At 40.9% G+C, this 24,017-nt stretch overlaps 2 protein-coding genes across 5 annotated transcripts in view; one reads left to right on the top strand and one right to left on the bottom strand.

Annotated features, from left to right (window-relative positions):
* The first annotated feature begins 2,578 nt into the window (after positions 1–2,578).
* The window catches only part of itchb (itchy E3 ubiquitin protein ligase b), a 26,919-nt gene continuing 5,480 nt past the window's right edge, over positions 2,579–24,017 (top strand). Inside the window, exons 1-20 of one of the 3 annotated variants that reach the window (XM_063016165.1) lie at positions 2,579–2,656; positions 4,164–4,255; positions 5,092–5,233; positions 6,084–6,208; positions 12,837–12,971; positions 13,913–13,958; positions 15,419–15,582; positions 15,824–15,974; positions 16,651–16,746; positions 16,858–17,035; positions 17,655–17,697; positions 17,929–18,013; positions 19,807–19,935; positions 20,383–20,464; positions 21,295–21,366; positions 21,464–21,552; positions 22,462–22,621; positions 22,897–23,030; positions 23,138–23,278; positions 23,360–23,480. In XM_063016165.1, the coding sequence (XP_062872235.1) occupies positions 4,186–4,255; positions 5,092–5,233; positions 6,084–6,208; positions 12,837–12,971; positions 13,913–13,958; positions 15,419–15,582; positions 15,824–15,974; positions 16,651–16,746; positions 16,858–17,035; positions 17,655–17,697; positions 17,929–18,013; positions 19,807–19,935; positions 20,383–20,464; positions 21,295–21,366; positions 21,464–21,552; positions 22,462–22,621; positions 22,897–23,030; positions 23,138–23,278; positions 23,360–23,480 (2,163 nt within the window). In that variant the 5' untranslated portion in view covers positions 2,579–2,656; positions 4,164–4,185. Of the gene's footprint in view, positions 2,657–3,176; positions 3,217–4,163; positions 4,256–5,091; positions 5,234–6,083; positions 6,209–7,331; positions 7,395–12,836; positions 12,972–13,912; positions 13,959–15,418; positions 15,583–15,823; positions 15,975–16,650; positions 16,747–16,857; positions 17,036–17,654; positions 17,698–17,928; positions 18,014–19,806; positions 19,936–20,382; positions 20,465–21,294; positions 21,367–21,463; positions 21,553–22,461; positions 22,622–22,896; positions 23,031–23,137; positions 23,279–23,359; positions 23,481–24,017 lie in introns of those variants that run through there. The other 2 variants (XM_063016166.1, XM_063016167.1) reach the window with 2 other exon arrangements.
* znf341 (zinc finger protein 341) overlaps positions 23,366–24,017 on the bottom strand; it is a 17,291-nt gene continuing 16,639 nt past the window's right edge. For both annotated transcript variants that reach the window (XM_063016168.1, XM_063016169.1), the window contains exon 17: positions 23,366–23,450. In XM_063016168.1, coding sequence (XP_062872238.1) covers positions 23,425–23,450 — 26 coding nt within the window. In that variant the 3' untranslated portion in view covers positions 23,366–23,424. The remainder of the gene's footprint in view (positions 23,451–24,017) is intronic.

Genomic DNA, 24,017 nt, shown 5'->3' with positions numbered 1-24,017 from the left:
CACAAGTAAAAGTCAGGTGGCTAAATGCCAATTAGTGGTCTAATTCCCTACGCTAGTGCACTCCAAAATATTAAATATACCATGATTATGCGCCTTCCTAGTGCCCTACTTCACAATTTAGAACATGACCGAAAAGAGACTGTAGACACTGGAAAATAGCAGAGGTGGAAAGAGTACTAAAATATTGTACTCAAGTAAAAGTACTCAAGTTAAAATATATATAAATGTATCAGTTAAAATATATATAAATGTATCAGTTAAAAAATATAGAAAACAGTTAAAAATATATAGATATATCAGTGAAAATATATAAATATATCAGTTAAAAATATATAAATGTATCAGTTAAAAAATATATACATTTATCAATTAAAAAAATATATGCAAATATCAGTTAAAAATGAAAAAATAAATGAAACCATTTCTTCCTGCAAACTGCATTAGGATACAATTTCAAGCTTTGAAAAAAAGAGTTGGTAATAACCTGACAGCAATTCTGATGTGTCATTTCTAAATAAAGGCCTTTTATATGATCAAATTTCCATTATTTTCAATCTAGACTGTTATTAAAATGAATCCTCTAGTTTCCACAGAACAATTCCACTTCATAATGATAGTACATTCTAAATAAAGGCCTTTATATTGTCACATTTCTATTATTTTCATTCTGAAAAGTTTGAAAATAATTGAAATTTGACAATATAAAGGCCTTTATTCAAAAATGATACATCAGAATTGCTTGATATTAACTGAGTGACATCTACAGATATAGTGTACTATCATTATGAAGTGAAATTGTTATGTGGAAACTAGAGAATTCCTTTTAATAAAGGTCTAGATAGAAAATAATAGAAATATAACAATATAAAGGCTTTTTTTCAAAAATGATACCTCAGAATTGCTTGATATTGACTGAGTGACATCTAAAGATTTTGTACTATCATTATTAAGTGAAATTATTGTTTGGACACTAGGGAATTCCTTTAAATAACAGTCTAGAATTTAAATAATAGAAATGTGGCAATATAAAGTCCTTTATTTAGAAATGACACATCAGCAATGCTTGATATTAACTGAGTGACATCTACAGATGGTGTACTATCATTATAAAGTGGAATTATTGTGTGGAAACTAGTGTATTTCTTTTAATAAAGGTCCAGATTGATATTAATAAAAATATAACAATATAAAAGGCCTTTATTTAGAAATGATACATCAGAAATGCTTGATATTAACTGAGTGTAAACTACAGATGGTGTACTATCATTATGAAGTGGAATTGTTGTGTGGAAACTAGAAAATTCCTTTTAATAACAGTCTAGATTGAAAATAATAGAAATATAACATTAAAAAGGCTTTTATTTAAAAATGATACATCAGAATTGCTTGATATTGACTGAGTGACATCTAAAGATTGTGTACTATTATTATGAAGTGGAAATGTTGTGTGGAAACTAGAGAATTCCTTTTAATAACAATCTAGAGTGAAATTAGTAGAAATGTGAAAATTAGAATCGAAGCAATCAATTCAATTCAATTCAACAAATTAGAATTGCTTGATATTAACTGTGTGACATCTACAGATGGTGTACTATCATTATAAAGTGGAATTATTGTGTGGTAACTAGAGAATTCCTTTTAATAAAGGTCTAGATTGAAATTAATTGAAATATTACAATATAAAGGCTTTCATTTAGAAATGATACATCAGAAATGCTTGATATTAACTGAGTGTAAACTACAGATGGTGTACTATCCTTATGAAGTGGAATTGTTGTGTGGTAACTAGAGAATTCCTTTTAATAACAGTGTAGATTGAAAATAATGGAAATTTGATCATATAAAAGGCCTTTATTTAGAAATGACACATCAGAATTGCTGTCAGGTTATTACCAACTCTTTTTTCAAAGCTTGAAATTGTATCCTAATACAGTTTGCAGGAAGAAATGGGTTTATTTATTTTTTCATTTTTAACTGATATATGTATATATTTTTTTAATTGATAAATGTATATATTTTTAACTAATACATTTATATTTTTTTAACTGATATGTTTATATATTTTTAACTGATACATTTATATATTTTAACTGATATATTTATACATTTTCACTGATATATCTATATATTTTTAACTGTTTTCTATATTTTTTAACTGATACATTTATATATTTTAACTGATACATTTATATATTTTTAACTGATATATTTATATATTTTAACTGATACATTTATATATATTTTAACTGATATATTTCTATATTTATAACTGATGTATTCACGTTCAGGTCGTCAGTGACTTTTTTTTATCAGTTTTACCAGACGCTATTACCATCAAGTTTAGTATACGCACATCCTTAGAAACAAGGGGGCTGATTTGATTGAGCATTTCGAAGTGGAGGCTGGCTTGACCGCAGTCTCGAATTTGGGAGGGTTGGGTGGTTAGGGTTCTCCCAGCGTCTGGGTCTTTTCTTTAATATGGCACAGTTTCTCTTCTTGCCGCTAGATGGCGCTGATCAGCGCTCCGCCTCACTGCTGGTCACCGGCTACATGAACATGGCGGAAGTTTACGTGCTGAAGTAAAAACGAACGAGAGTAAATCAATACACAAGCGGTGTTACTCTAAATTCTAAATTTCACCTGCGAACCGGTTACGGTAAGGATTTGTTGTTTTTTTTTTTAACTGTTTAAGACGAATGTAGTGTCACTTGTTGAGTCATTTTTCGAATTTAGCTCGGTAGCTAAGCTAACTTCATAACACTGTCAAAACTAGCTAGCTCACTGCTGTCGCCTGAGCCGGTGTGTTCTAAATCAAGAAGTAGTGCACTAGGTAGGGAACATAATCGTATTGTAAATTACTCCATGAAGTGCACTAGTGTAGGGAATTTGTCCGATAATTGGCATTTAGCCACCTGACTTTTACTTGAAGTAAACTAATGGCTTCGTGTGTTTCAGAAGTTTATATTTTATATACTTTTAACGCGCGTTACTTAATTTAATTTAAATTTAAATCTGTTTTTAAAACAGAACAATTGATAATGTGACACGTTTAGTTTCCTAAAAAAAAAGAACGTTTATTTCAGACCCATTCAGGATCATGTACGTTTTTGTGAAAGGCGAGCTGGGATTTCAATCATTTTTGTTACTGTTTTCTGAAGGTACACTGCGTCAGTAATATCCACACAGCGACCTGGACTTTCAACTTGATATTAAAAGGTCTATAACATGATATATCTTGATTGATATTTGGCTGTTTGGCCGTAAATATGTTTAGTTTAACTGCATCCATTATAATGTATCTGGAACAGTGGTCTCTTTCCTGTATACAGTCTCCTCCACATTAATTGACACCCCTTGGTAAAGGTAACAATTGTCTGTAATACCACCGCTTTCTCCTGTTCTGGGTTGTGGTAGGAAGGTAGAAAACACCCTGGACTGGTCACCAGTCCATCACAGAACACAAACACACAGGGCCATTTAACCTGACTGCATGTCTTTGGACTGTGGGAGGAAACCGGAGCTCCCGGAGGAAACCCACACGGACACTAGGAGAACATTCGCAGATCGCTCCACCAGGAAATCAAACCCAGGATCTTATTGCTGTGAGACGACAGTGCTACACACCGAGCCATCGTCAAATTCACATCTGATACTGAAATAGGGCAGTTGTAGCCTAGCGATTAAGGTACTGGACTAGTAATCCAAAGGTTGCTGGTTCAAGCCCCACCACTGCCAGGTTGCCACTGTTGGGCGCTTGAGCAAGGCCCTTAACCCTCAAATGCTCAGACATTATACTGTCACAGTAATCTGCTAAATGCCGAAATGTAAATGAATTGAAAGCGTTTCTTTTCTGTGGGACATAATCCCTCATCAGTCACCCTGCCCACTTGGCTGGCCCCGGGCATGTCAGTCTTCGTGCAATAAAGTTAAATGACTAAGTGTTTGTCTATCACATACGTTTGTCTAAAAGTCAAAAATGATCTTTCTGTACCCAGAAATTACCCAGTTTTTGGCTTTGTTTACACACGCTTGGTATCACACACAAGATTGGTTTGTGAGACTAGACCGTGGGACTGCTAACCTCACTTGTTTTTTGGTTTATCTTCTATGGTTATGACATGAATTTGCTGTGCTTGATTAATTCGACTTTGTGTGTTGCTCAGGTCTTAGGCCCGGCATTGCGCCATGGCCTGCAGCCCTCCCGAAACTGGCCCTGGCGATGGCTGCCCCATGCAGTTCCAGCTGCAAGTCATAGGTATGTAGGGTTTTTTTTTCTGTAGTATGTACATGTCAGATGAGAGAATCCATTAATACTGAAGATCTGTAGAACATAAGAGGGAATGTGCTGGAAAAAATGCTGGTTTATTAAGATGTTCCATATGGAAACAACATATAGTGTACTTTAAGGCATTTTGATTAGGGATGTCCCAATCACAACTCGCTGTATTCGGCTGAGTGGTTATTTTTTAGGGGCCGTATCAAATTGGTAGATCGTTTGGTTAAATGATATCTGGTTTGTTTATGAGCCACCGTACTTGTAGGCGTGTTGTAACTAAGCCAATCAGAGTGCTTAATACTGTGATGTAGTTCAGTCTTGTAACATGGTAACGCTCTATGTTATGGTCCTGAAGTTTTCATACTCGGATTAAAAGTTATTATTTTGTAAACCGGAGGTGATCCTTGACTCACACACCATATAAATAATAAAATTCTACAGTAATGAACGCAGCTCTGCTCCCACCGCCTCGTGAAACGCTCGCATTGCAGACATTACACTTCGCTGTTGGACTCCCTTTTACGACACCTGCTTGACCGCTGACGTAAAACGAAGGATCGGGTTTAGGATCGGGCTTAGTAAAGCCGATACCGATCAGTTAAAAAATGCCTTGATCGGGCCCGATTCCGATCTTTGAGATCGGATCAGGACATCCCTAATTTTGACCATACATAACGTCTATCAAGATGTTTCATTTCGCTGACTAAGAAAATAAGCCACATTATTTTATATAAAACTTTTAGACCTATAAATTCAACCTATACAAATATTTAAAAAAATGACTGGGAATTAAAAACTGCGTTTTATTTCTGTAGTAATTTCAGTGAAGTTGAAGGAGAGCAAGAGGAACTGGTTTGGTTCAAGCCTGTATGTGGAGGTGACCGCTGATGGACAGTCCAAGAAAACTGAGAAATGCAGCAGCGCGAACAGCCCCAAGTGGAAGCACCCGCTCACTGTGTAAGCACAATGTGTACCGAACTCTGTACTAATATAAACACCTGAGTGTGTGGGACAGCACGCCAGAGTCAAAATGGCACTAAACTAACACACCAATTTACTAGGTCAAGCAATTACCAGCTAAATACCTGATAAAATGATCACAAACGTCTAAACAAGTTGGTTTGTGTGTAAACAAAACCATGTAAATTACTAGTGTGAGGAATTTCACACCTGAAGCAGCACACTTCAGAACAAGATCAATTCGCAGTATCTCGGTGGGGAGCACAGTCGCCTCACAGCAGGAAGGTCCTGGGTTCTATTCCCAGGTTGGGCGCACTTTCTGTGCGGAGTTTGCATGTTCTCCCCGTGTCTGAGTGGGTTTCTTCTGGGTGCTCCGGTTTCCTCCCACAGTCCAAAGACGTGCAAGTGAGGTGAATTGGAGATACAAAATTGTCCATGACCGTGTTTGATATGATCTTGTGAACTGATGAATCTTGTGTAACCAGTAACTACCGTTCCTGTCATTAGTGTAACCAAAGTGTTAAACATGACGTTAAAATCCTAATAAATAAATAAACATACACTGTTTCCAAAACTATGTGGACACCCCTTCTGAGTATTTGGTTTAGGTGTTTTAGCCTCACTCATTACTAATAGTGTATAGAGTTCATAAAGTATCAGGGTATCGATTACACTAGCCCACCACCGCCGAGATCCAGGTGTCTAAACAGACATGATTGGCTTTGCCTGATGCGATGGATTAGCGCTCTAGCCAGGGTCTTCCTGCCTTGAGTTCAGTGTTTCTGGACCTGTCACGACCCAGAACTGACCTGGACCCTGAACACCAGTGTTTTGTGTGTTTTTACAGAATTGTCTCACAGTCCAGCAAAGTGACTTTCAGGGTGTGGAGCCAACAGCCTCTCAAGTCAGATCGGATGCTGGGCGTGGCAACGCTCGACATCAATGAAACGCTCGAGAGCAACGACATGAAGAGTAAGTGAGATTTAATATGTGAGAATCACTTAAGCAACAGCTCAATGTATTTAATAATGCTGAATAGCAGCAAATGAACAACAATCAATAATCAGTGCTGTTAGAAAAAATTTACATTCTTTAAAATATTCATGTTTTTACCACTACTTGATGCTGGTCAGGGTCACGGTGGGTCCGATTGGCCCAGAATCACTGGGTGCAATGCAGCAGCACACCCCAGACAGGACACCAATCTATCATGGGCCCTCGGACAAGATATTTTTGAGTAATCTCACAGTCTAACAAGTGTAAATCAACTTTGCCAAAACCCTGTTGGACAACAATATAGCTTTGAAGAGCAGAAAGTGCAGGCGCTCAGGTGAAACGGCAGTTATGGTAGGCTAGCCCACCACCGCTGAGTCTACACCGACATGATTGGCTATATGTGAGGGAGTAGGGATGGCTGAAGCTCGGTGATGGATTGGCACCCTGTCCAGGATTAACTTATCGGTTGATAAATTAATTTGTATTAATAGAATAGGAAGTACAGTGATGCTTTGTTTATTTTAATTTGATGACATGAAACTCAGTGATGCTTTATATTTCGTTCAGACTCGAACAGTCGAATTTACTGATTATTGGTTAAATTATTGGTTGAAATTTTACATCCCCATGTTTTAACTTTCCAAAAAATATATGAAGGTGATAAAATGGAGCTGTGGAACTGAAATCGATCATGCACTGAGCAAACGGTGCCTGAAAAACCACAGGTTCGAACTGGGCGTCTCATTGTGTTGAACACAAACATGACAGACTCTCATGTTAAACCTCCAGGGCTGTGAAGTCAAGAAGTAAACATAAAACTTTGATGTTTTCGCAGGTCGCCTTGTAACTGCTAAATTCGAACCAAATGCATCTTTAATGCCTGGCTGGTATTCTTCTTTCGGTTTCAGATAGTGGCTGCTTGTGTGTTGATGAGACGCTGAGTGTTTTGCCGGATGAATGGGCCTTTGTGTCGCCTATCTGTTTGTTTCAGCGTTTCTGGGAAGTGTGTAGGGTTTGTATTGTTCCCGTGACATCTGCATGGTGTTTGTTTGGTCAGTGTACGTTTCTGTATGCCTGTTGCGTTTGTGGAATTTAATACTGGATGTCCGTGGTGTTATTAAAGAAGACCTCGGGTTGCTTAAGCTGCGTTTGTGGATGTGAGGTAAGAAAACTTTGCAACTATGTTTTATTCAGTTTCCTGTAGTGGATGTGTTGACTTGTTTAGACCTGGAATTATGGGGTGATAACCGAGGGTATCTGATACTCAACAAGCTTACTGCGGCCCGTCCACATGTGAAACACATCACAGAGCTTCATTTCAATGCAGAACAGTAAGATGAGCATAAACACAGTGAGCAGAATCAGTTCAGCTTCCTATATGTACATTTTAAAGGGCTAACTAAACATGCTGATCGAAGGTATGATAAGACTCTTCTTGACTACATCAGGGTCACTATTATAAGATGACCAGCAGAGGACCAGAGTTTCTACCTTTATACTGGAGCACAGTGCAAAATATCCACATCATTCCACACAGGTTCACATGAGCAGAGTGTAACATGCAGTTTGACTACCTGCTGATACTAAACAGACACATTTATACAATACAATTCAACAAATAAAGTCTGTCAGGGGACTGAATTAGACGGATGAGTGTGCGAATGAAATGTATGGTGGTGTGTTTATTGTTTATGAAGTATTATTAGTGTGAAGCACTGTCCCTTTAGAGGTCAAAACAGCAGCGCAAGTGTGCTACTGGTTTCAGATGTCAATGACTTAAAACCTCAAAGTCCCTTTGTGCAAGGAATTTTACCTTCAAAAACTGGTAAATGGATCTTAACAGTGGTCAAAAACCCTGCTGCTCAGGTGACGCAGCGGTAAAACACACGCTGAACACCAGAGCTGGGATCTCGAATACATACATCGTATCGAGTCTCAGCTCTGCCTGCCGGTTGGCCTGTTGTTCAGGTAGGGGTGGGATATTAAAACCGGATAGGGTTTCTCTCGTAACTAATGCAATTACGAACTCTGCTGCCTGATTGATGGCGCCTGCACAGAGACGGGAAAAGAGTGCTCTCGGGGTGTGTCTCTCCGTACACGGTGCTGACCCGCGTTGCACTCGTCAAAGTGTAGGTGACAAAATGCATACGGCTGCTTCCCACGTGTCGGAGGGGGGCGTGGGTTAGCTCTGTTAGAAATGAACAGAGCGCTGGTGAGTTTGCTAAGAAGTTGTTGTTCATCTTGTATAGACAACCTACATGCTAAATCATCGCCTACATGGAAATCATTATCAAGGTTGATCTTGCTGTTCTTATCTTCCTGTCCTTAAGGACTTTGATTTCTCATGTGGGTGGCAGTGTCAGCGCTCCAGCTACTACCAGCGTCACCTTTGTCTGAAAGGTTTCAGTCAACAAGCTTTTGAGAAGCAGTGGTGCGAATGCTGTAACTGGTTTATGCAAATCATTAGTGAATTCGCGGGTTCAGCCCCACCTGTCAATAACGGTTGCATAAAATTAAGTATTTAGCTGTGCAGTGTCCATAGGCGAATGTGGGAAGTAAAATTTAACCTGCTAACGTTTTCCAGTCCACTGTAAGTTCTGTTACGGTGAAGTGAGAATAACTAAGAGCAACAACAGCTCAGCTTTTAAAGCCACATGAGCTAGCGGAACTGGACTGCCATATGTCCAGCTTCATGGATTGGGGGTTTTCACGAATAAGCACCTGCACACAATCCAAAACACCATCGTGTCAAGTCGAATTTATTTGTATAGCGCTTTTTATAATAGACATTGTTTTAAAGCAACCGTACAGAATCCAGGACTAACAGACCAAACCCCCATGCTGAGCAAGCCAAGGGTGATGGTGGCAAGGAAAAACTCCGCTAAAATTTCTTGGGTGGAAATGTGCGCTGCCAAATGTCTGCTGGACATCGGATACTGGAGAAGTGAAAACTTTTGGAGGGATAACTCACAGTTGATCAGTCTGACTGATAAAACCATATTTAAATTCAAGAATGCAGATTGCCAAGTTTGGTGGAGAAAAAATAAAAGCATTGGTGGTTCTTGGTGGTTGGGATGGGATCCATATGTTCCAGTGAAGGACTGATTAAGAAATCCTGTGCTTGGTTCAGTGTGGAAAGGACACGCCAGTACCCCAACTCGCCAATTCTCTTTTGGTTTAATGGATGAAAAGTCATGTTAAGTCTATTGGAAAGCCTGTTGCAGCAGAAATTACTGCCACCAGTTTTGTAAACGCATTTCAGGCTGAACGTCTGGCCACATTTTATTTTTATGACCGTGTGATCTTGGATTGTAAAAGCTGATCAACCAACCCAGATAACGTCAGGCGTTTACGTTCACATTGCTTCCTGACTAAGCGAAACCTGAATGACTTTGTTTCAGCTTCCCGCATGTGTTTTCTTAACTGGTGATACCTGTTGGACCACATAGCATTGCTCTGACAGAATGAGTGACTCACGAGTGTGAAATGTCGGACTATTAAATATTTACGGAACTATTCTGGGGTATTTTTTTAGGAGATCATGCTGGTTTAGTTCAAACTATCAAAAAGCCACTTACGAAACAAAACGACTTAATAGGAAAAACAACAATTGTTCAACCAGTGGACACCCAGTATGAAATCACTCTGTTATTCTAAGTATTTCTTTTACTAAGATCCTGAAATGGTTTGGGATTTTTTTTTTTTTAAGTGCTGATGTTTCGAGGTGCCCAGGTGGTGCAGTGGGATATTCTGCTAGCACACCAGCGCCAAGATTCTGAACTCCTCGGTTCGAAACTCGGCATTGCCACCGGTCGGGCATAATCGGCAGTGCCTGCAGCAGATACTAATTGGCCACCGTATCTGCAGGGTGGTGGCCGGACTATGTGTGGGTGAGTAAGGACCCTGATTAGTGGAAGAGACGCCTGTGCAGGATGCAGGGGCGAGAAGAGGAGGTCTGTGCACTTGTCGGAAGAGGCGTGTACAGCGACGTGCTCTCCTAGGATGTAATCGGGTAAAACGGACAAAAAAAAAAAAACAGCACTGATGTTTAAAAACGGCCAAAATTAACAGTTCTGCTTTATTAATAAAAACAGGAAGTGTGTGTGGGAGAAGAGACCAACAATTGTGTCATCCATGTGTAATACTAGAGATGGACCGATCGGGGTTTTTGGCACCGATTCCGATCTCCTTTCAGGGACATTAGCCGATTCCGATCGGGGGGGGGGGGGGGGGGGGGGTGATTAGCAGTAAATAAACTTAAAAAGAGCCTCACAGTAAAGATAAACCGGAGCAGCGCACGCGTGTGTGTGTGTGTGTGTTTGTGTTTGTGCCTTTAGAAGATACGCTTTGTTCACAGTATCGCTATACAGGGGTTGGACAAAATAACTGAAACACCTGTCATTTTAGTGTGGTAGGTTTCATGGCTAAATTGGACCAGTCTGGTGGCCAATCTTCATTAATTGCACATTGCACCAGTAAAAGCAGAGTGTGAAGGTTCAATTAGCAGGGTAAGAGCTCAGTTTTGCTCAAAATATTGCAATGCACACAACATTATGGGTGACATACCAGAGTTCAAAAGAGGACAAATTGTTGGTGCACGTCTTGCTGGCGCATCTGTGACCAAGACAGCAAGTCTTTGTGATGTATCAAGAGCCACGGTATCCAGGGTAATGTCAGCATACCACCAAGAAGGACAAACCACATCCGACAGGATTAACTGTGGACGCAAGAGGAAGCTGTCTGAAAGGGATGTTCGGGTGCTAACCCGGATTGTATCCAAAAAACATAAAACCACGGCTGCCCAAATCACGGCAGAATTAAATGTGCACCTCAACTCTCCTGTTTCCACCAGAACTGTCCGTCGGGAGCTCCACAGGGTCAATATACACGGCCGGGCTGCTATAGCCAAACCTTTGGTCACTCGTGCCGATGCCAAACGTCGGTTTCAATGGTGCAAGGAGCGCAAATCTTGGGCTGTGGACAATGTGAAACATGTATTGTTCTCTGATGAGTCCACCTTTACTGTTTTCCCCACATCCGGGAGAGTTACGGTGTGGAGAAGCCCCAAAGAAGCGTACCACCCAGACTGTTGCATGCCCAGAGTGAAGCATGGGGGTGGATCAGTGATGGTTTGGGCTGCCATATCATGGCATTCCCTTGGCCCAATACTTGTGCTAGATGGGCGCGTCACTGCCAAGGACTACCGAACCATTCTGGAGGACCATGTGCATCCAATGGCGGTGCCGTGTATCAGGATGACAATGCACCAATACACACAGCAAGACTGGTGAAAGATTGGTTTGATGAACATGAAAGTGAAGTTGAACATCTCCCATGGCCTGCACAGTCACCAGATCTAAATATTATTGAGCCACTTTGGGGTGTTTTGGAGAAGCGAGTCAGGAAACGTTTTCCTCCACCAGCATCACGTAGTGACCTGGCCACTATCCTGCAAGAAGAATGGCTTAAAATCCCTCTGACCACTGTGCAGGACTTGTATATGTCATTTCCAAGACGAATTGACGCTGTATTGGCCGCAAAAGGAGGCCCTACACCATACTAATAAATTATTGTGGTCTAAAACCAGGTGTTTCAGTTATTTTGTCCAACCCCTGTAAGTGATTCATTGATTCATGAGTTGATTCGTTTTTATGTGAAGCGTAAGTTTCTCTTCTCGGTTATCTCTCCGTGTTTACTGTTATTAATTAAATGTCGTGGTTTTAAATAAACACCAACTACTACACAACATTTTGTGTGACTCTCTTACATTAAAAAGCTTCATTAAAAAGCTTCATTAAACTGCTATTACCACAGATCTGTAACCGAGTCAGACTCGTTCCGTCTAAGGAGCTAAAAGTTTTCTAAAAGTTCAGCAGATGATCCTGAACTAACGAATTTGGTAATGAATAAACTTTTGCCTCGGATTGGCTCTGTAACGTCTTCTGTTCTCATCTACATCACAAGTAAGAACCGCTTACGATTTACCAAAGTGAACCAGGAGTTTATATAACGTGCTGATAGAATCGACTCAGATGTGACCGGGTCGAATTATCTTTTTAAAGTAAATATTACAATCAGCAAAATTACATCGTAAGAGCTTTCACGATGGTTTCTGTACGATGGTTGATGAATGGTGATGCGATGGTTGGTGCTTCGTAGCTCAAAGTCTGGATCAATCCACTGAGCTGTTAACTTAACATGGTCTTTATATATCACACGATCGGATCGGCTACTTTTAGGAAATATCGCCGATCGCCGATAGCATATTTTGATAAAAAATCGGCCGATACCGATTCGTAGCCGATCGATCGTCCCATCTCTATTTAATACACCTGTAGATTTAACTATTCATTAATTAACATCCCTGGTTACTTTCTCTCTACAGGAAACAAACCGAAATACGTAAAGTACCGATGGCTTTTAATATCCATCCTCGTTTACTGTGTCGCACAGTTCTAATTGGGCACCGTCTCATTAGTGAAGAGTTCTCAGCAATCTTTTACTTTCACTTTAGTTTGGATCTTGCTTGTAGCTTTTCACATTTTTTCCGGCGATCGTGTCTGACCTTTCCTTCCTGTTGTGCTTTGTTGTCTGGCTGCTGCAGTCTGTGAGGTGGTGCAGATGTTGCAACTGTTTTCAGACAAAGAGCCGACGGACGTCGTGGGAGATCTTTGTGTACGTCTGGACGGGACGCAGGTCGACCCGGACGCATCTGCCGCTGCTGAAGACAATAACCAAAGTAAGTATTTATTTTATGATTGAGTGTTTAAATACATTGATGTCAGTATTAACCTCATAGACAGTAGACCAACTGTTGCATAAATAAGCAGGAATCAAGTGATCAGCCATAACATTAAAACCACCTCCTTGTTTCTACACTCACGGTCCATCTTATCAGCTCCACTTACCATATAGAAGCACTTTGTAGTTCTACAATTACTGACTGTAGTCCATCTGTTTCTCTGCATACTTTGTTAGCCCCCTTTCACCCTGTTCTTCAATGGTCAGGACCCCCACAGGACCACCACAGAGCAGGTATTATTTAGGTGGTGGATCATTCTCAGCACTGCAGTGACACTGACATGGTGGTGGTGTGTTAGTGTGTGTTGTGCTGGTATGAGTGGAGTTTTAAATACCGTGTCCACTCACTGTCCACTCTATTAGACACTCCTACCTAGTCGGTCCACCTTGTAGATGTAAAGTCAGAGACGATCGCTCATCTATTGCTGCTGTTTGAGTCGGTCATCTTCTAGACCTTCATCAGTGGTCACAGGACGCTGCCCACGGGGCGCTGTCGGCTGGATGTTTGTGGTTGGTGGACTATTTTCAGTCCAGCAGTGACAGTGAGGTCTGATCCACTCATACCAGCACAACACACACTAACACACTAACACACCACCACCATGTCAGTGTCACTACAGTGCTGAGAATGATCCAACACCTAAATAATACCTGCTCTGTGGTGGTCCTGTGGGGGTCCTGACCATTGAAGAACAGCATGAAAGGGGGCTAACAAAGCATGCAGAGAAACAGATGGACTACAGTCAGTAATTGTAGAACTACAAAGTGCTTCTATGTGGTAAGTGGAGCTGATAAAATGGACAGTGAGTGTAGAAACAAGGAGGTGGTTTTAATGTTATGGCTTAATATTGTGTGTTCTGCTCTTTTTTTGTTTTTCAGGCACATCAAATGGAGATTTGCAGAATAATGAGGACACAAGCACAAGGTAACTCGAGCCAAGTGAATCCGCCTATGTACTTTCCCAACAATGATTAAAAACAAATATAAATATATTCTTCATATTGTTTTTCTTATATATCTATGAAAAAATAATATGCAACACATTTTTACATCGGTCTGGGCTGCTGATTTGCTCTCCCATGCTTCACTGTGGTCTAATATTTTAAATCACTGTGAATCAGAGTGTGGTTGAAAAATCCTCAGAACCTAGACACAATCACTTAAAATAAAGTCAGACTACACAATGGTATAATGTGAAGAATAACAATTTTATTTGATCAGAAAAACATGAGCTGTTGCAACAGGACACTCCCTTTACTTACAGAATAAGTTCTATCGGTCCGAAATGATCTGCAAGTTCAGGAGAGTGCAACGAATCAGAGAATGTACTCACACATTTATACCGATGTTTTGGGCGTCAGTCGAGCATCAATTCATTCCCTTATTTGGCTATTCTCTTGCACAAGTTTAAGTTTTATGATTCTCCCCTTTACGAGGTCATGAGAAGGTCACCTCTGCGTCTAGCACATATGTTAGCTCTCTAAAATACGACAGCTATGTCCATTCTCGGAGCTTATTTCGAGAGCTCTGAGCCATAAAGCACACACACACAGTACTTCCTCTGAGAAGCGCAGAAACCGAACATTCTCACATTAAACATGTCAGCAGGTCTATCCAAGTTATTAGTACAAGCTTAAACATTTCATCTGTAATAATATGAGAAAGAGAATCGCCATGGGTGTGTTCGAAAAGCTAGTGCGCTGTCTACATAGGCAGCATTTTACGTCATCCTGTGCTGCACTCCCGAGAAGGAGGCTGTTCGAAATCCTAGATGCCTTAAAATCCACATTTCTGAGGCATCTTATTATTTCAATGTTATTTTGGCTCAAGAACGAGTGAGCATCCGACGCTGCCTCAGTGATCGAGACAATCCCAGCATTCATGGCTGACGGGGCGGAGAAACGAATGGAGTTATTTTCAAACGTAAATAAAATATTACTGATTTTTAACTTGTATAAACTTGTACCGAGTGTTTTTATTTGCAAGTTCGGGCTTGTCAGGAAATTTAACCGTTATCGGTACATGAAGGGAGATGTTATTGACGTTAGCGTGCTGTGCTACCTCAGTTTATTGGTTTTAATGGCGAAATGCTAAACGCGAAATGCTAAACCCGATGGAATCGCTGTCTAAGTAGTGCGTTCGAATAACCTGCCTTATAAGTCACTGACTTATTAGAATCCTCTCTACTAAGTCAGCTGCCTATGTGGACAGTAAGACAGCAAGGCAGCTCCCTAGGTTTTCGAACACACCCCATGTATTACTATACTATATAGAGAATATAAACGAATCATGGCGTATAAACATGAATGTATTAAAATTTTATCCACAAGAGTGGTGTGTGTGTGCAGGTTTTAGTCATGTGTGTATGTCTGTGTCCTCGGTCAGGAGAAGCAGAGAGGCTTCTCCGAGTGTGACCAACGTCCCCAACGGACGCGCCGTCAACGGATCCGGCTCTCCCTCTGTAGCAGGTCGGGCATCACATAACCAGAGGCCACCCAGACCCTCCCGACCACCTCCACCCACCCCACGCCGACCGCTGTCCTCTCCAGGTCAGACTGAGACATTCTTACTGCTGATCTTGTACACTGTGACGTACGCTAAGTCTGCTTCCGTCTGGACATTCTTGGCTTCTATTAGAAATCGCACAGATGTGCCTCTGTTGTATTGTATTGTATTATATTATATTGCATTGTTGTCGGATACCCAGAATGTCAGTGTGAACGCAGCTTTTAAACCTCCTCCTGTTTGCCGTGCTGTACTCTGACTCTCCGCTCTGTTTTAAATATCCAGCAAGCACCTCTGATGGTTCAGTACCGGATGGCAGCGACTCCTCTAATGCAGAGACACCAGTGCGGGTCCCAAAGGCCACGCCTGAACCCGCCCCAGTCACCCCTGTGTTAGCCAGGATGCCCAACGCCAGCACCGAGCCTCTGCCACCCGGGTAACCCCCCACACACACACACACACACACCGTGGATCGTTATTTAAGTCTGTATTATGTTTTACCAGAAGTTAATGTTAATATAAAGTTACGCTATATGTCCAAAATGATGTAGACACTTCTTCTAACTGTTGTGTTCAGGGGTTTTATAATTTTTCATGGCTAACAGGCTTATAAAATAAATAATTTGCTGTGGGGCAACATCAGTTTTGGTGAAGCCCTGACCTCAACCCCATTACGCAACTTTGAGATGAATTGTGAGCCAAGAGAGATTTTGTAGAACAGTGAAGGCTGCCAATCAGGGGAGCAACTTAAAAAAAAAAATGCACATGGTTTTAGGATGGGATGTCCAACAAGCTGTTTTTGCTTTCTGTCAGCTTGTGTATTTATTAGGTCGTGTTTTAGGTTATTGGTGTTATTAGCTTTGATCTAGTAGGTTATTTTTGGAACTGGAATGCTCCTACATTCCCAACATTTCAGCTTTCATAAAAACTCTCTATTTTCAGATAGCGTGGGATACCTGGACCTCGTTACTGCCTCATTACTGACCAATCACTGTTGATATTGATAGTTGAGCTGCATGTTTGGATGCTTCTGCCTCTCCCACCCCCTCTACTACTGTTGCAGTCTGATAGCCGCTGATCGCTTGTATTTACTGTTGTGTTTGCACCTGTAGGTGGGAGAAGCGAGTGGACCAGGAGGGCCGAGTGTACTTTGTGGATCATGTGGAGAAGCGGACAGCGTGGGAGAGACCTGAACCGCTGCCTGCTGGGTAAAAGCTGCAGCCTTTACACTTTAAACAATTGAACTTGCACCTCTTTTGGGTCCCTTTAAATATGTGAAATTGCTTACACTCGTATTTGTATTTTTTTTTTTGTCGAAGCTGGGAGCGTCGCGTGGACCCGCAGGGCCGAGTGTACTTTGTGGATCACACGACCCGGACGACCTCGTGGCAGCGCCCCACTGTGGAGACAGTGCGCAACTATCAGCAGTGGCAGCACCAGAGGAGCCAGCTACAGGGAGCAGTCATGCAGCAGTTCAACCAGCGTTTTAGCTACGGGGTAAGAAACACACACACACACACACACACACACACAGGGTTTGTAGCTTTAATAAGATTGAATTCGTCGTTTGATTGCAGTTTCATAAAGCCACTTTATTCATTTGTTGTTTTTTATTGATCTTCTTGCATCTCCAAGTGATAAAGTTGCAGAGAAGTAATAGATTTAAATTTAAATACATTTTTATATAAAAAAAACTGCATGTTAATAAGCCGTCACTCCTGTTAGTCAGTATTGTGGATTGTTTTCAAGCTTACTGCTCAGAGGCACAGCCAGCTGAAAGTGCTTGTGCCATGTATCATATGAAAGGCGTGAACGCCACAGCAACATTCGCAAAGCTTAACATTCGCAGCTTTACAATTGGGTTTTAAATCCAACATTTAAATCTTTTCCTAAATTTGCATTTCCAGACATTTCTGCCCCTGAGCAGATGCTTTTATCTGGGATTGTCGCCCTGTCCAGGGTGTTCTTGCCTTGGGCCCAGTGTTTCCCGGTTGAACCAGACACTTCGACCCTGAACAGGACAGATCATGTTATAAAAATGAAGAAAAATACAATTATTCATTCATTTGTTTAATTTTGTGTTTTGTTTTTTGTCTTGTTTGTTTGTCTTGCACAGAATAGAGAGTCTGACCCTCTTGGTCCACTTCCAGCTGGATGGGGTGAGAGAGATTTATTTTTAATGGATCCTTTCACACATTGTACTGCAGCGTTGTGATAAACTGCATGTTACCAAAGCTTCAATATATTTCACATTGTGCTAAAAATGAATGTAACTGAATTAAGTGAACTTAATCAAATATGTGTTTATATGTGTATATATATGAGTAATTATATAATAGTAATATATATATATATATATATATATATATTTTTTTTTTTTTCCATTTCAGAGAAGAAAACTGACTCTAATGGTCGAGCGTATTTTGTGCACCACGCGACTCGATCCACTCAATGGGAGGACCCTCGTGCTCAAGGGTCAGGCTTCATACCATCTACAGTTTATACAGTTTAATCCTAAATGCTTTTGTATTTCGTAGTCACTGGTATTAAAAGTACTTCTCCATATAAGGTAGAAATACTGTATTTGGGTCAGACTGTTTTGTTTACGTTTACATTTCTGCAAGTTACATCCTGATGAAGACGACACGTGAGCTGAATTTCTTCCCAGTACACCTTTCAACACTTTAAATACCGGCACGCTTAGATTCAGATTTTAATCTTGTTTACCAGTTCGTAAACAGATTAAAACAGCAGGTTGGTTCTCTCGTATAGAGGACCACACTGCTCCGTATTCCTCCGCACAGAACAGACAGTAGGAGTCGCTGTTGCAGCGTTGAAGGCAAGGCTTATCGCACAGATAAGAGTCAAACTCTGCTATTGTTAATAGTGAGCTAGAGCTCATGATAAGAAATTACGTAGGCAAATCTTATAAATGAAAAATTATAACTTAAAAAATATTTTATAAATGTTTTGAGTAAAATTGACGTCTATTTTTTTTACTCTGAACTAATTTGAATTTGATTCATCATACCCATATGTAGTTATAAATGCTGATGGTACATAAACCCCACTACATTTACATTTACATTTTCAGCATTTAGCAGACGCTCTTATCCAGAGCGACTTACAGAAGTGCTTCTATAGTGAACATTTCATTTCTCAAGTTTAGGTAAACAACAGTCAAAGAACACAAATCTGCTAAAACCTTTTAGAACCAAAGTGCATTTTTTTTTTTAAATGGAAAAGAATGGAACGTTAGTAAATGGAACATTAGAATGTTAGTAAATAAGTACAAGTCAGCCTAAGTGTTTAGTAAAAAGGTGATGAAGGTTTTTAATCGTTTTTTAAAGACAGCAAGAGACTCGGATGTTCGGACAGACAGAGGAAGTTCATTCCACCACTTCGGCGCTAGAACAGAGAACAGCCTTGATGCTTGTCTTCCTTTAGTCCTGGATGGGGGCTCAAGTCGAGCGAGACTAGAGGCTCGGAGGTTGCGTGGTACAGAGCGGGGTTTGATTAGGCCACGAAGGTAGCTTGGCGCTGGTCCATTTTTGGCTTTGTAGGCGAGCGTCAGTGTTTTAAACTGAATGCGTGCAGCTACAGGAAGCCAGTGAAGAGAACGCAGCAGTGGGGTGATGTGGCAGTGTTCGGGTTGGTTAAAAACCAGACGGGCAGCTGCATTTCTAATGAGCTGTAAGGGTTTAATCGTGGACATGGCCCTACCCTCTAATGCCCCCTACCCTCCAACACATTCATGGCCTTAAATCACCCCTCCAACTTTTTACCTGCTAAAGCAGTTAGTAGTTTTTTTAATCATAGTTATGAGATTTGGATTGTAATAATTATAATATTTTGATAGCTAAATTTTTCATATGTAAATAGAATAAAAGTTTAAATAAATAATGCGGTCAGAGGTTCTAAGCTTTAAACACCTCCTCCAGAGGTCCAGAGGCGTGAATCTTCCATGTTTATGAGGGTTCCCTTTGGTACGTCCACCTCCCAAACACAGGTCAGATGTGAATTTGCTGGTAAATTGCACCTGGACTAAAGTGATTGACTGAATGTGTGGGTTGGTTGACTCCCTGTTCATGATGCATTTCTGCCAAGCTTCCAGTGTTTACAGGTGGTTCTGGATTCACTGTCTTCCTGACGTTTAATGAGTGTGTGATACCTCTGTAGTTTTCCAATAGATAAACAACGCCCTGGTATAATTCAAAGTACTAATTCAAACTGGTTTATGGTTTCCTCTGTCTTGCTGTGTCCTACAGGCTGGCGAATGAGAAGCCGTTACCAGAAGGTTGGGAGATGAGATTCACGGCGGATGGGATCCCGTACTTTGTGGATCACAACAAAAGAGCCACCACATACATCGACCCCCGGACGGGCAAATCATCACTGTGAGTCACCCTGGCTGAAATCTATCAGAAGTACGGTCGGTCCAGTTTATACAAAGCGCAATTCAAACGGAGTCTGGACACATTTTTTATATATTGGCCTGTTCAGGTAATCTTGAGCCCAGTAAAGTCTGCTCCATTTCTGGATGTTGTTGACGAATAGCAGCATTCCATTATGGATGCAATAATAAATGGTGTTTATTGACAGCCATTTCTCAAAGTATTCACAAACCTGTGTTGTAATATCCATCTGCGAAAGCATGCCAGTGTTTACAGCAGTGATGGATGGAGGGTTGACAGTCATGTGCATTTAGTGATTGATTTTGGGCTCGCCCTTTACACACAGAGATTTTGCAGGATTTTTTCAGCAAATTGGCTCACTAGACCCACCCGTGCACTTTAAAATAGAGTAAAATATGGTTTATAACATGCTTGTGTTTCCTACCTTAGAGAAAACAACCCTCACTTATCACCTATCACCTACGTGCGAGACTTCAGAGCCAAAGTTCAGTACTTCCGATACTGGTGTCAGGTGTGTATTCAGTTCTGTTTATCATAAGTATTTGTTCTGGATTAATCACCCTTGTGGGGCAAAAGTAATTGCACCCTTGCTTACGCAGTCAACCAATTAACCTAATGGACTTGGTGGCTGAGCACAGAATAATTATAGTAGATATAGTACACTAATTGTGTTATTAGGGAAAAGTATAATTATAGTGTATATAATATACATTGAAATGTACACCGACGAGGCATAACATTATGAGCACTGACAGGTCAAGTGAGTAACACTGATTATCTCTTCATCACCGCTCCACAAGTGAACATTTTCTCCTCAAAGTTGATGTTAGAAGCAGGAAAAATTAACAAGCGTAATGATTTGAGCGAGTTTGACGAGGGCCAAATTGTGACGGTCAGAGCATCTCCAAAACTGCAGCTCTCGTGGGGTGTGTCCCGGTCTGCAGTGGTCAGTATCTATCAAAAGTGGTCCAAGGAAGGAACAGTGGTAAACCGGCGACAGGGTCGTGGGCGGCCAAGGCTCATTGATGCACGTGGGGAGCGAAGGCTGGTCAGTGTGGTCCGATCCAACAGACGAGCTACTGTAGCTCAAACTGCTGAAGAGGTTCATGCTGGTTCTGATAGAAAGGGGTCAGAATACACAGAGCATCGCGGTTCCAGGGCTGTTTTGGCAGCAAAAGGGCGACCAACACAATAGTAGGATAGGTGGTCATAATGTTGTGCCTGATCGGTGTATATTCTACATTACAAAGAGTACTTTTCATTGTTTTCTTATGGAATCCACAACCTGTAATAGTGTAGTTTATTAAATGTATATTTTTGTTCCGCTTTTGCCTTTTGTAGCAATTAGCTATGCCGCAGCACATTAAGATCACAGTGAGTCGCAAATCGCTGTTTGAAGACTCCTTCCAGCAGGTACTGTTATTAATTTTATTATAATTTTTTATGGAATTTGTCTTTAAATATGTTTTGCCATTGTTTGTCATTTTAATCGTTCTATTGTCTGTATTAGATTATGAGCTTTAATCCTCCAGACCTTCGCAGAAGACTGTGGATCACCTTCCCAGGGGAGGAGGGACTGGACTACGGTGGTGTCGCAAGGTAAAATCACATCACTGTAGTTATCTGCAAAGAGACGATATGAAATCTGAACTGCCTGAGCAGTTTGATTCCGACAGCTGTCGGTTTGTATTTATCTTTTTAACAGTCATAGTCATATTATAAAATCACATTCTAAACATACAGAAAATAGATTCAGCACAGATATGGAAGCACTAGTGAAGGCTTTACTGTACGCCTGGGTCTTAGTTCTGTGCACAAGTCTGCAAAAATCATGTGGTTGACCATTAAAATAGAAACCCCAGTGAAACACTGGGTGCAGTGGCTTATGCACAAGTCCAGTTTCACACTATTTATGTCTTTTACTTCATTTTATTTTACTGGGTTGTTTTATTATTGTTCTGATTTTATTGTACAGTGCCTTGGATGACCCTCAAGGTCTTTGAATGCGCTTTATAAATAAAATTGACTTGACTTGACACACATCAATGCAAAAGAAGTTAATTATGTTACCAACTCAATGTCAGTTGGTTCTGTGAGTGGTGTTGAGTTTTAAGGTATTTTTTCCCATAAGGATGTTTGGGACACCTGTTAATGCGTTCCATGGTCCCGTGGACTTATATATTTTAGGCATATAATGGGGTTGTTGACACTTATACACTCAATATAAAATAACACAAATATAATATAAAAACACTGAAACAAAAAGCTGATTCTCACAATTTCTCAGAAGCTCGAGCTGTAACACAAGTTTAAAAGTGAAACAGGGAGGAAAATCCAGCTATATGCACACCTTGATGACGTTTTACCGCAGCGCTCAAGCCGAGCGCTGAACAAAGTGACTGTTCATTGGGTTATAAGTTTCAAAAATTTTGAGTTAAGGGGACGTTGAGTTACAAGGTACCACAGTATTACCCAATACCTGAGGTTTTTGTGTCGTTCCTTCTTTAGGGAGTGGTTCTTCCTGCTGTCCCATGACGTGCTCAACCCTATGTACTGCCTGTTCGAATACGCCGGCAAGGAGAACTATTGTCTGCAGATCAATCCAGCCTCGTCCATCAATCCAGATCATCTCAAATACTTCAGATTCATTGGCCGCTTCATTGCTATGGTAAATCGATTTGGCTGCGCGCTGCTCTTTGTGGCGTGTATAGTGGATTTAAAAACACAGAGAAGGTTCGCTCGCCGCAGGTCCACGTGATATTTGAAACGGAGGCTTTTCACAATGTCGTCGTCTTATTTTGCTTGAATCACTGCCACACTAAACTGTAATGGAATACGTTTACTTAGTTTGCCCAGTGTCGCCGTTTTATTTACATGTACTGCATGAAGCAGTCGCTCTGATCCAGACTGACCGTGCACGTTGTGTGTTTTGTTCTCGCTCAGGCTTTATTTCATGGAAAATTAATAGATACCGGATTCTCGCTGCCGTTCTACAAGCACATCCTGAACAAACCTCTCACCCTTAACGATCTGGAGTCCATGGACCCCGAATTCTACAACTCACTCATCTGGATTAGGTACGTATCCTTGCTCTTGGTGTAATAAGTGCAGGTCTTACTAGTGTAACAGCTTATCAAGGACTCCAGCATTTCAAAGCTCATTTGTGGTGGATGTTTTTACACAGAGATAATAACCTTGAGGAGTGTGGACTGGAGATGTTCTTCGCTGTGGATAAGGACATCCTAGGGGATGTCACCACCCACCAGCTGAAACCTGACGGAGAAAACATTCAGGTCACCGAGGAGAACAAGGAGGAGTACATCAGGTACACAAACATCTCCAGAAAATATTCAAGTTCTTATAGATGTTGAAAATACTGAACCTGGTCTTTGACTTTCTCCTTTAGGCTCGTGGCTGATTGGAGGTTGTCTCGAGGTGTGGAGGAGCAGAGACAGGCTTTCCTAGAAGGCTTCAACGAGGTCCTGCCTCAGCAATACCTGCAATATTTTGATGCCAGAGAGTTAGAGGTACTGATCTAGTGCAGGGTCATGAGTTCAACAGGCTCATGATCAGGTGTCTAAATACTTTTGGCCATATATAGATACATATATAGTGTATTTTATTTAAATATTTAAAACTCATTGTATTAGGCTGCTTGGTGGGTAGCACAGCAAGAAAATCCTGGGTTTGATTCTGTGTGGAGTTTGCATGTTCTCCCTGTGTCTGTGTGGGTGTCCCCCAGAAGCTCCGGTTTTCTCCCACAGTCCAAAGACGTGCAAGTGAGGTGAACTGGATATACACCATTGTCCATGACTGTGTTTGACATTAAAATATTGACCGGATGAACCCTGTGTAACCAGTAATTACGTATCCTGTCAGTAAGTGTGTAAAACAGGACGTTAAGAATCAAGATAAAATAAATTAGGCTGCAAGTAAAGCAGAGGCCGGGTGAAGTGATGTGTCTAATCCACACTATTAGTGTCACCGTTAAGCTTAATATTTGGTTAAATAAATGTGTCATTTGGGACACAGCAGCTCTCCTCTGCTCTGTTGGCAGTGCTTCA

This window comes from Trichomycterus rosablanca, chromosome 19 (assembly GCF_030014385.1).
Source record: "Trichomycterus rosablanca isolate fTriRos1 chromosome 19, fTriRos1.hap1, whole genome shotgun sequence".
Taxonomy (NCBI): Eukaryota; Metazoa; Chordata; class Actinopteri; order Siluriformes; family Trichomycteridae; genus Trichomycterus; species Trichomycterus rosablanca.
The sequence above is the reverse complement of the archived record's forward strand: the minus strand, read 5'-3'. Positions and strand labels throughout refer to the sequence as shown.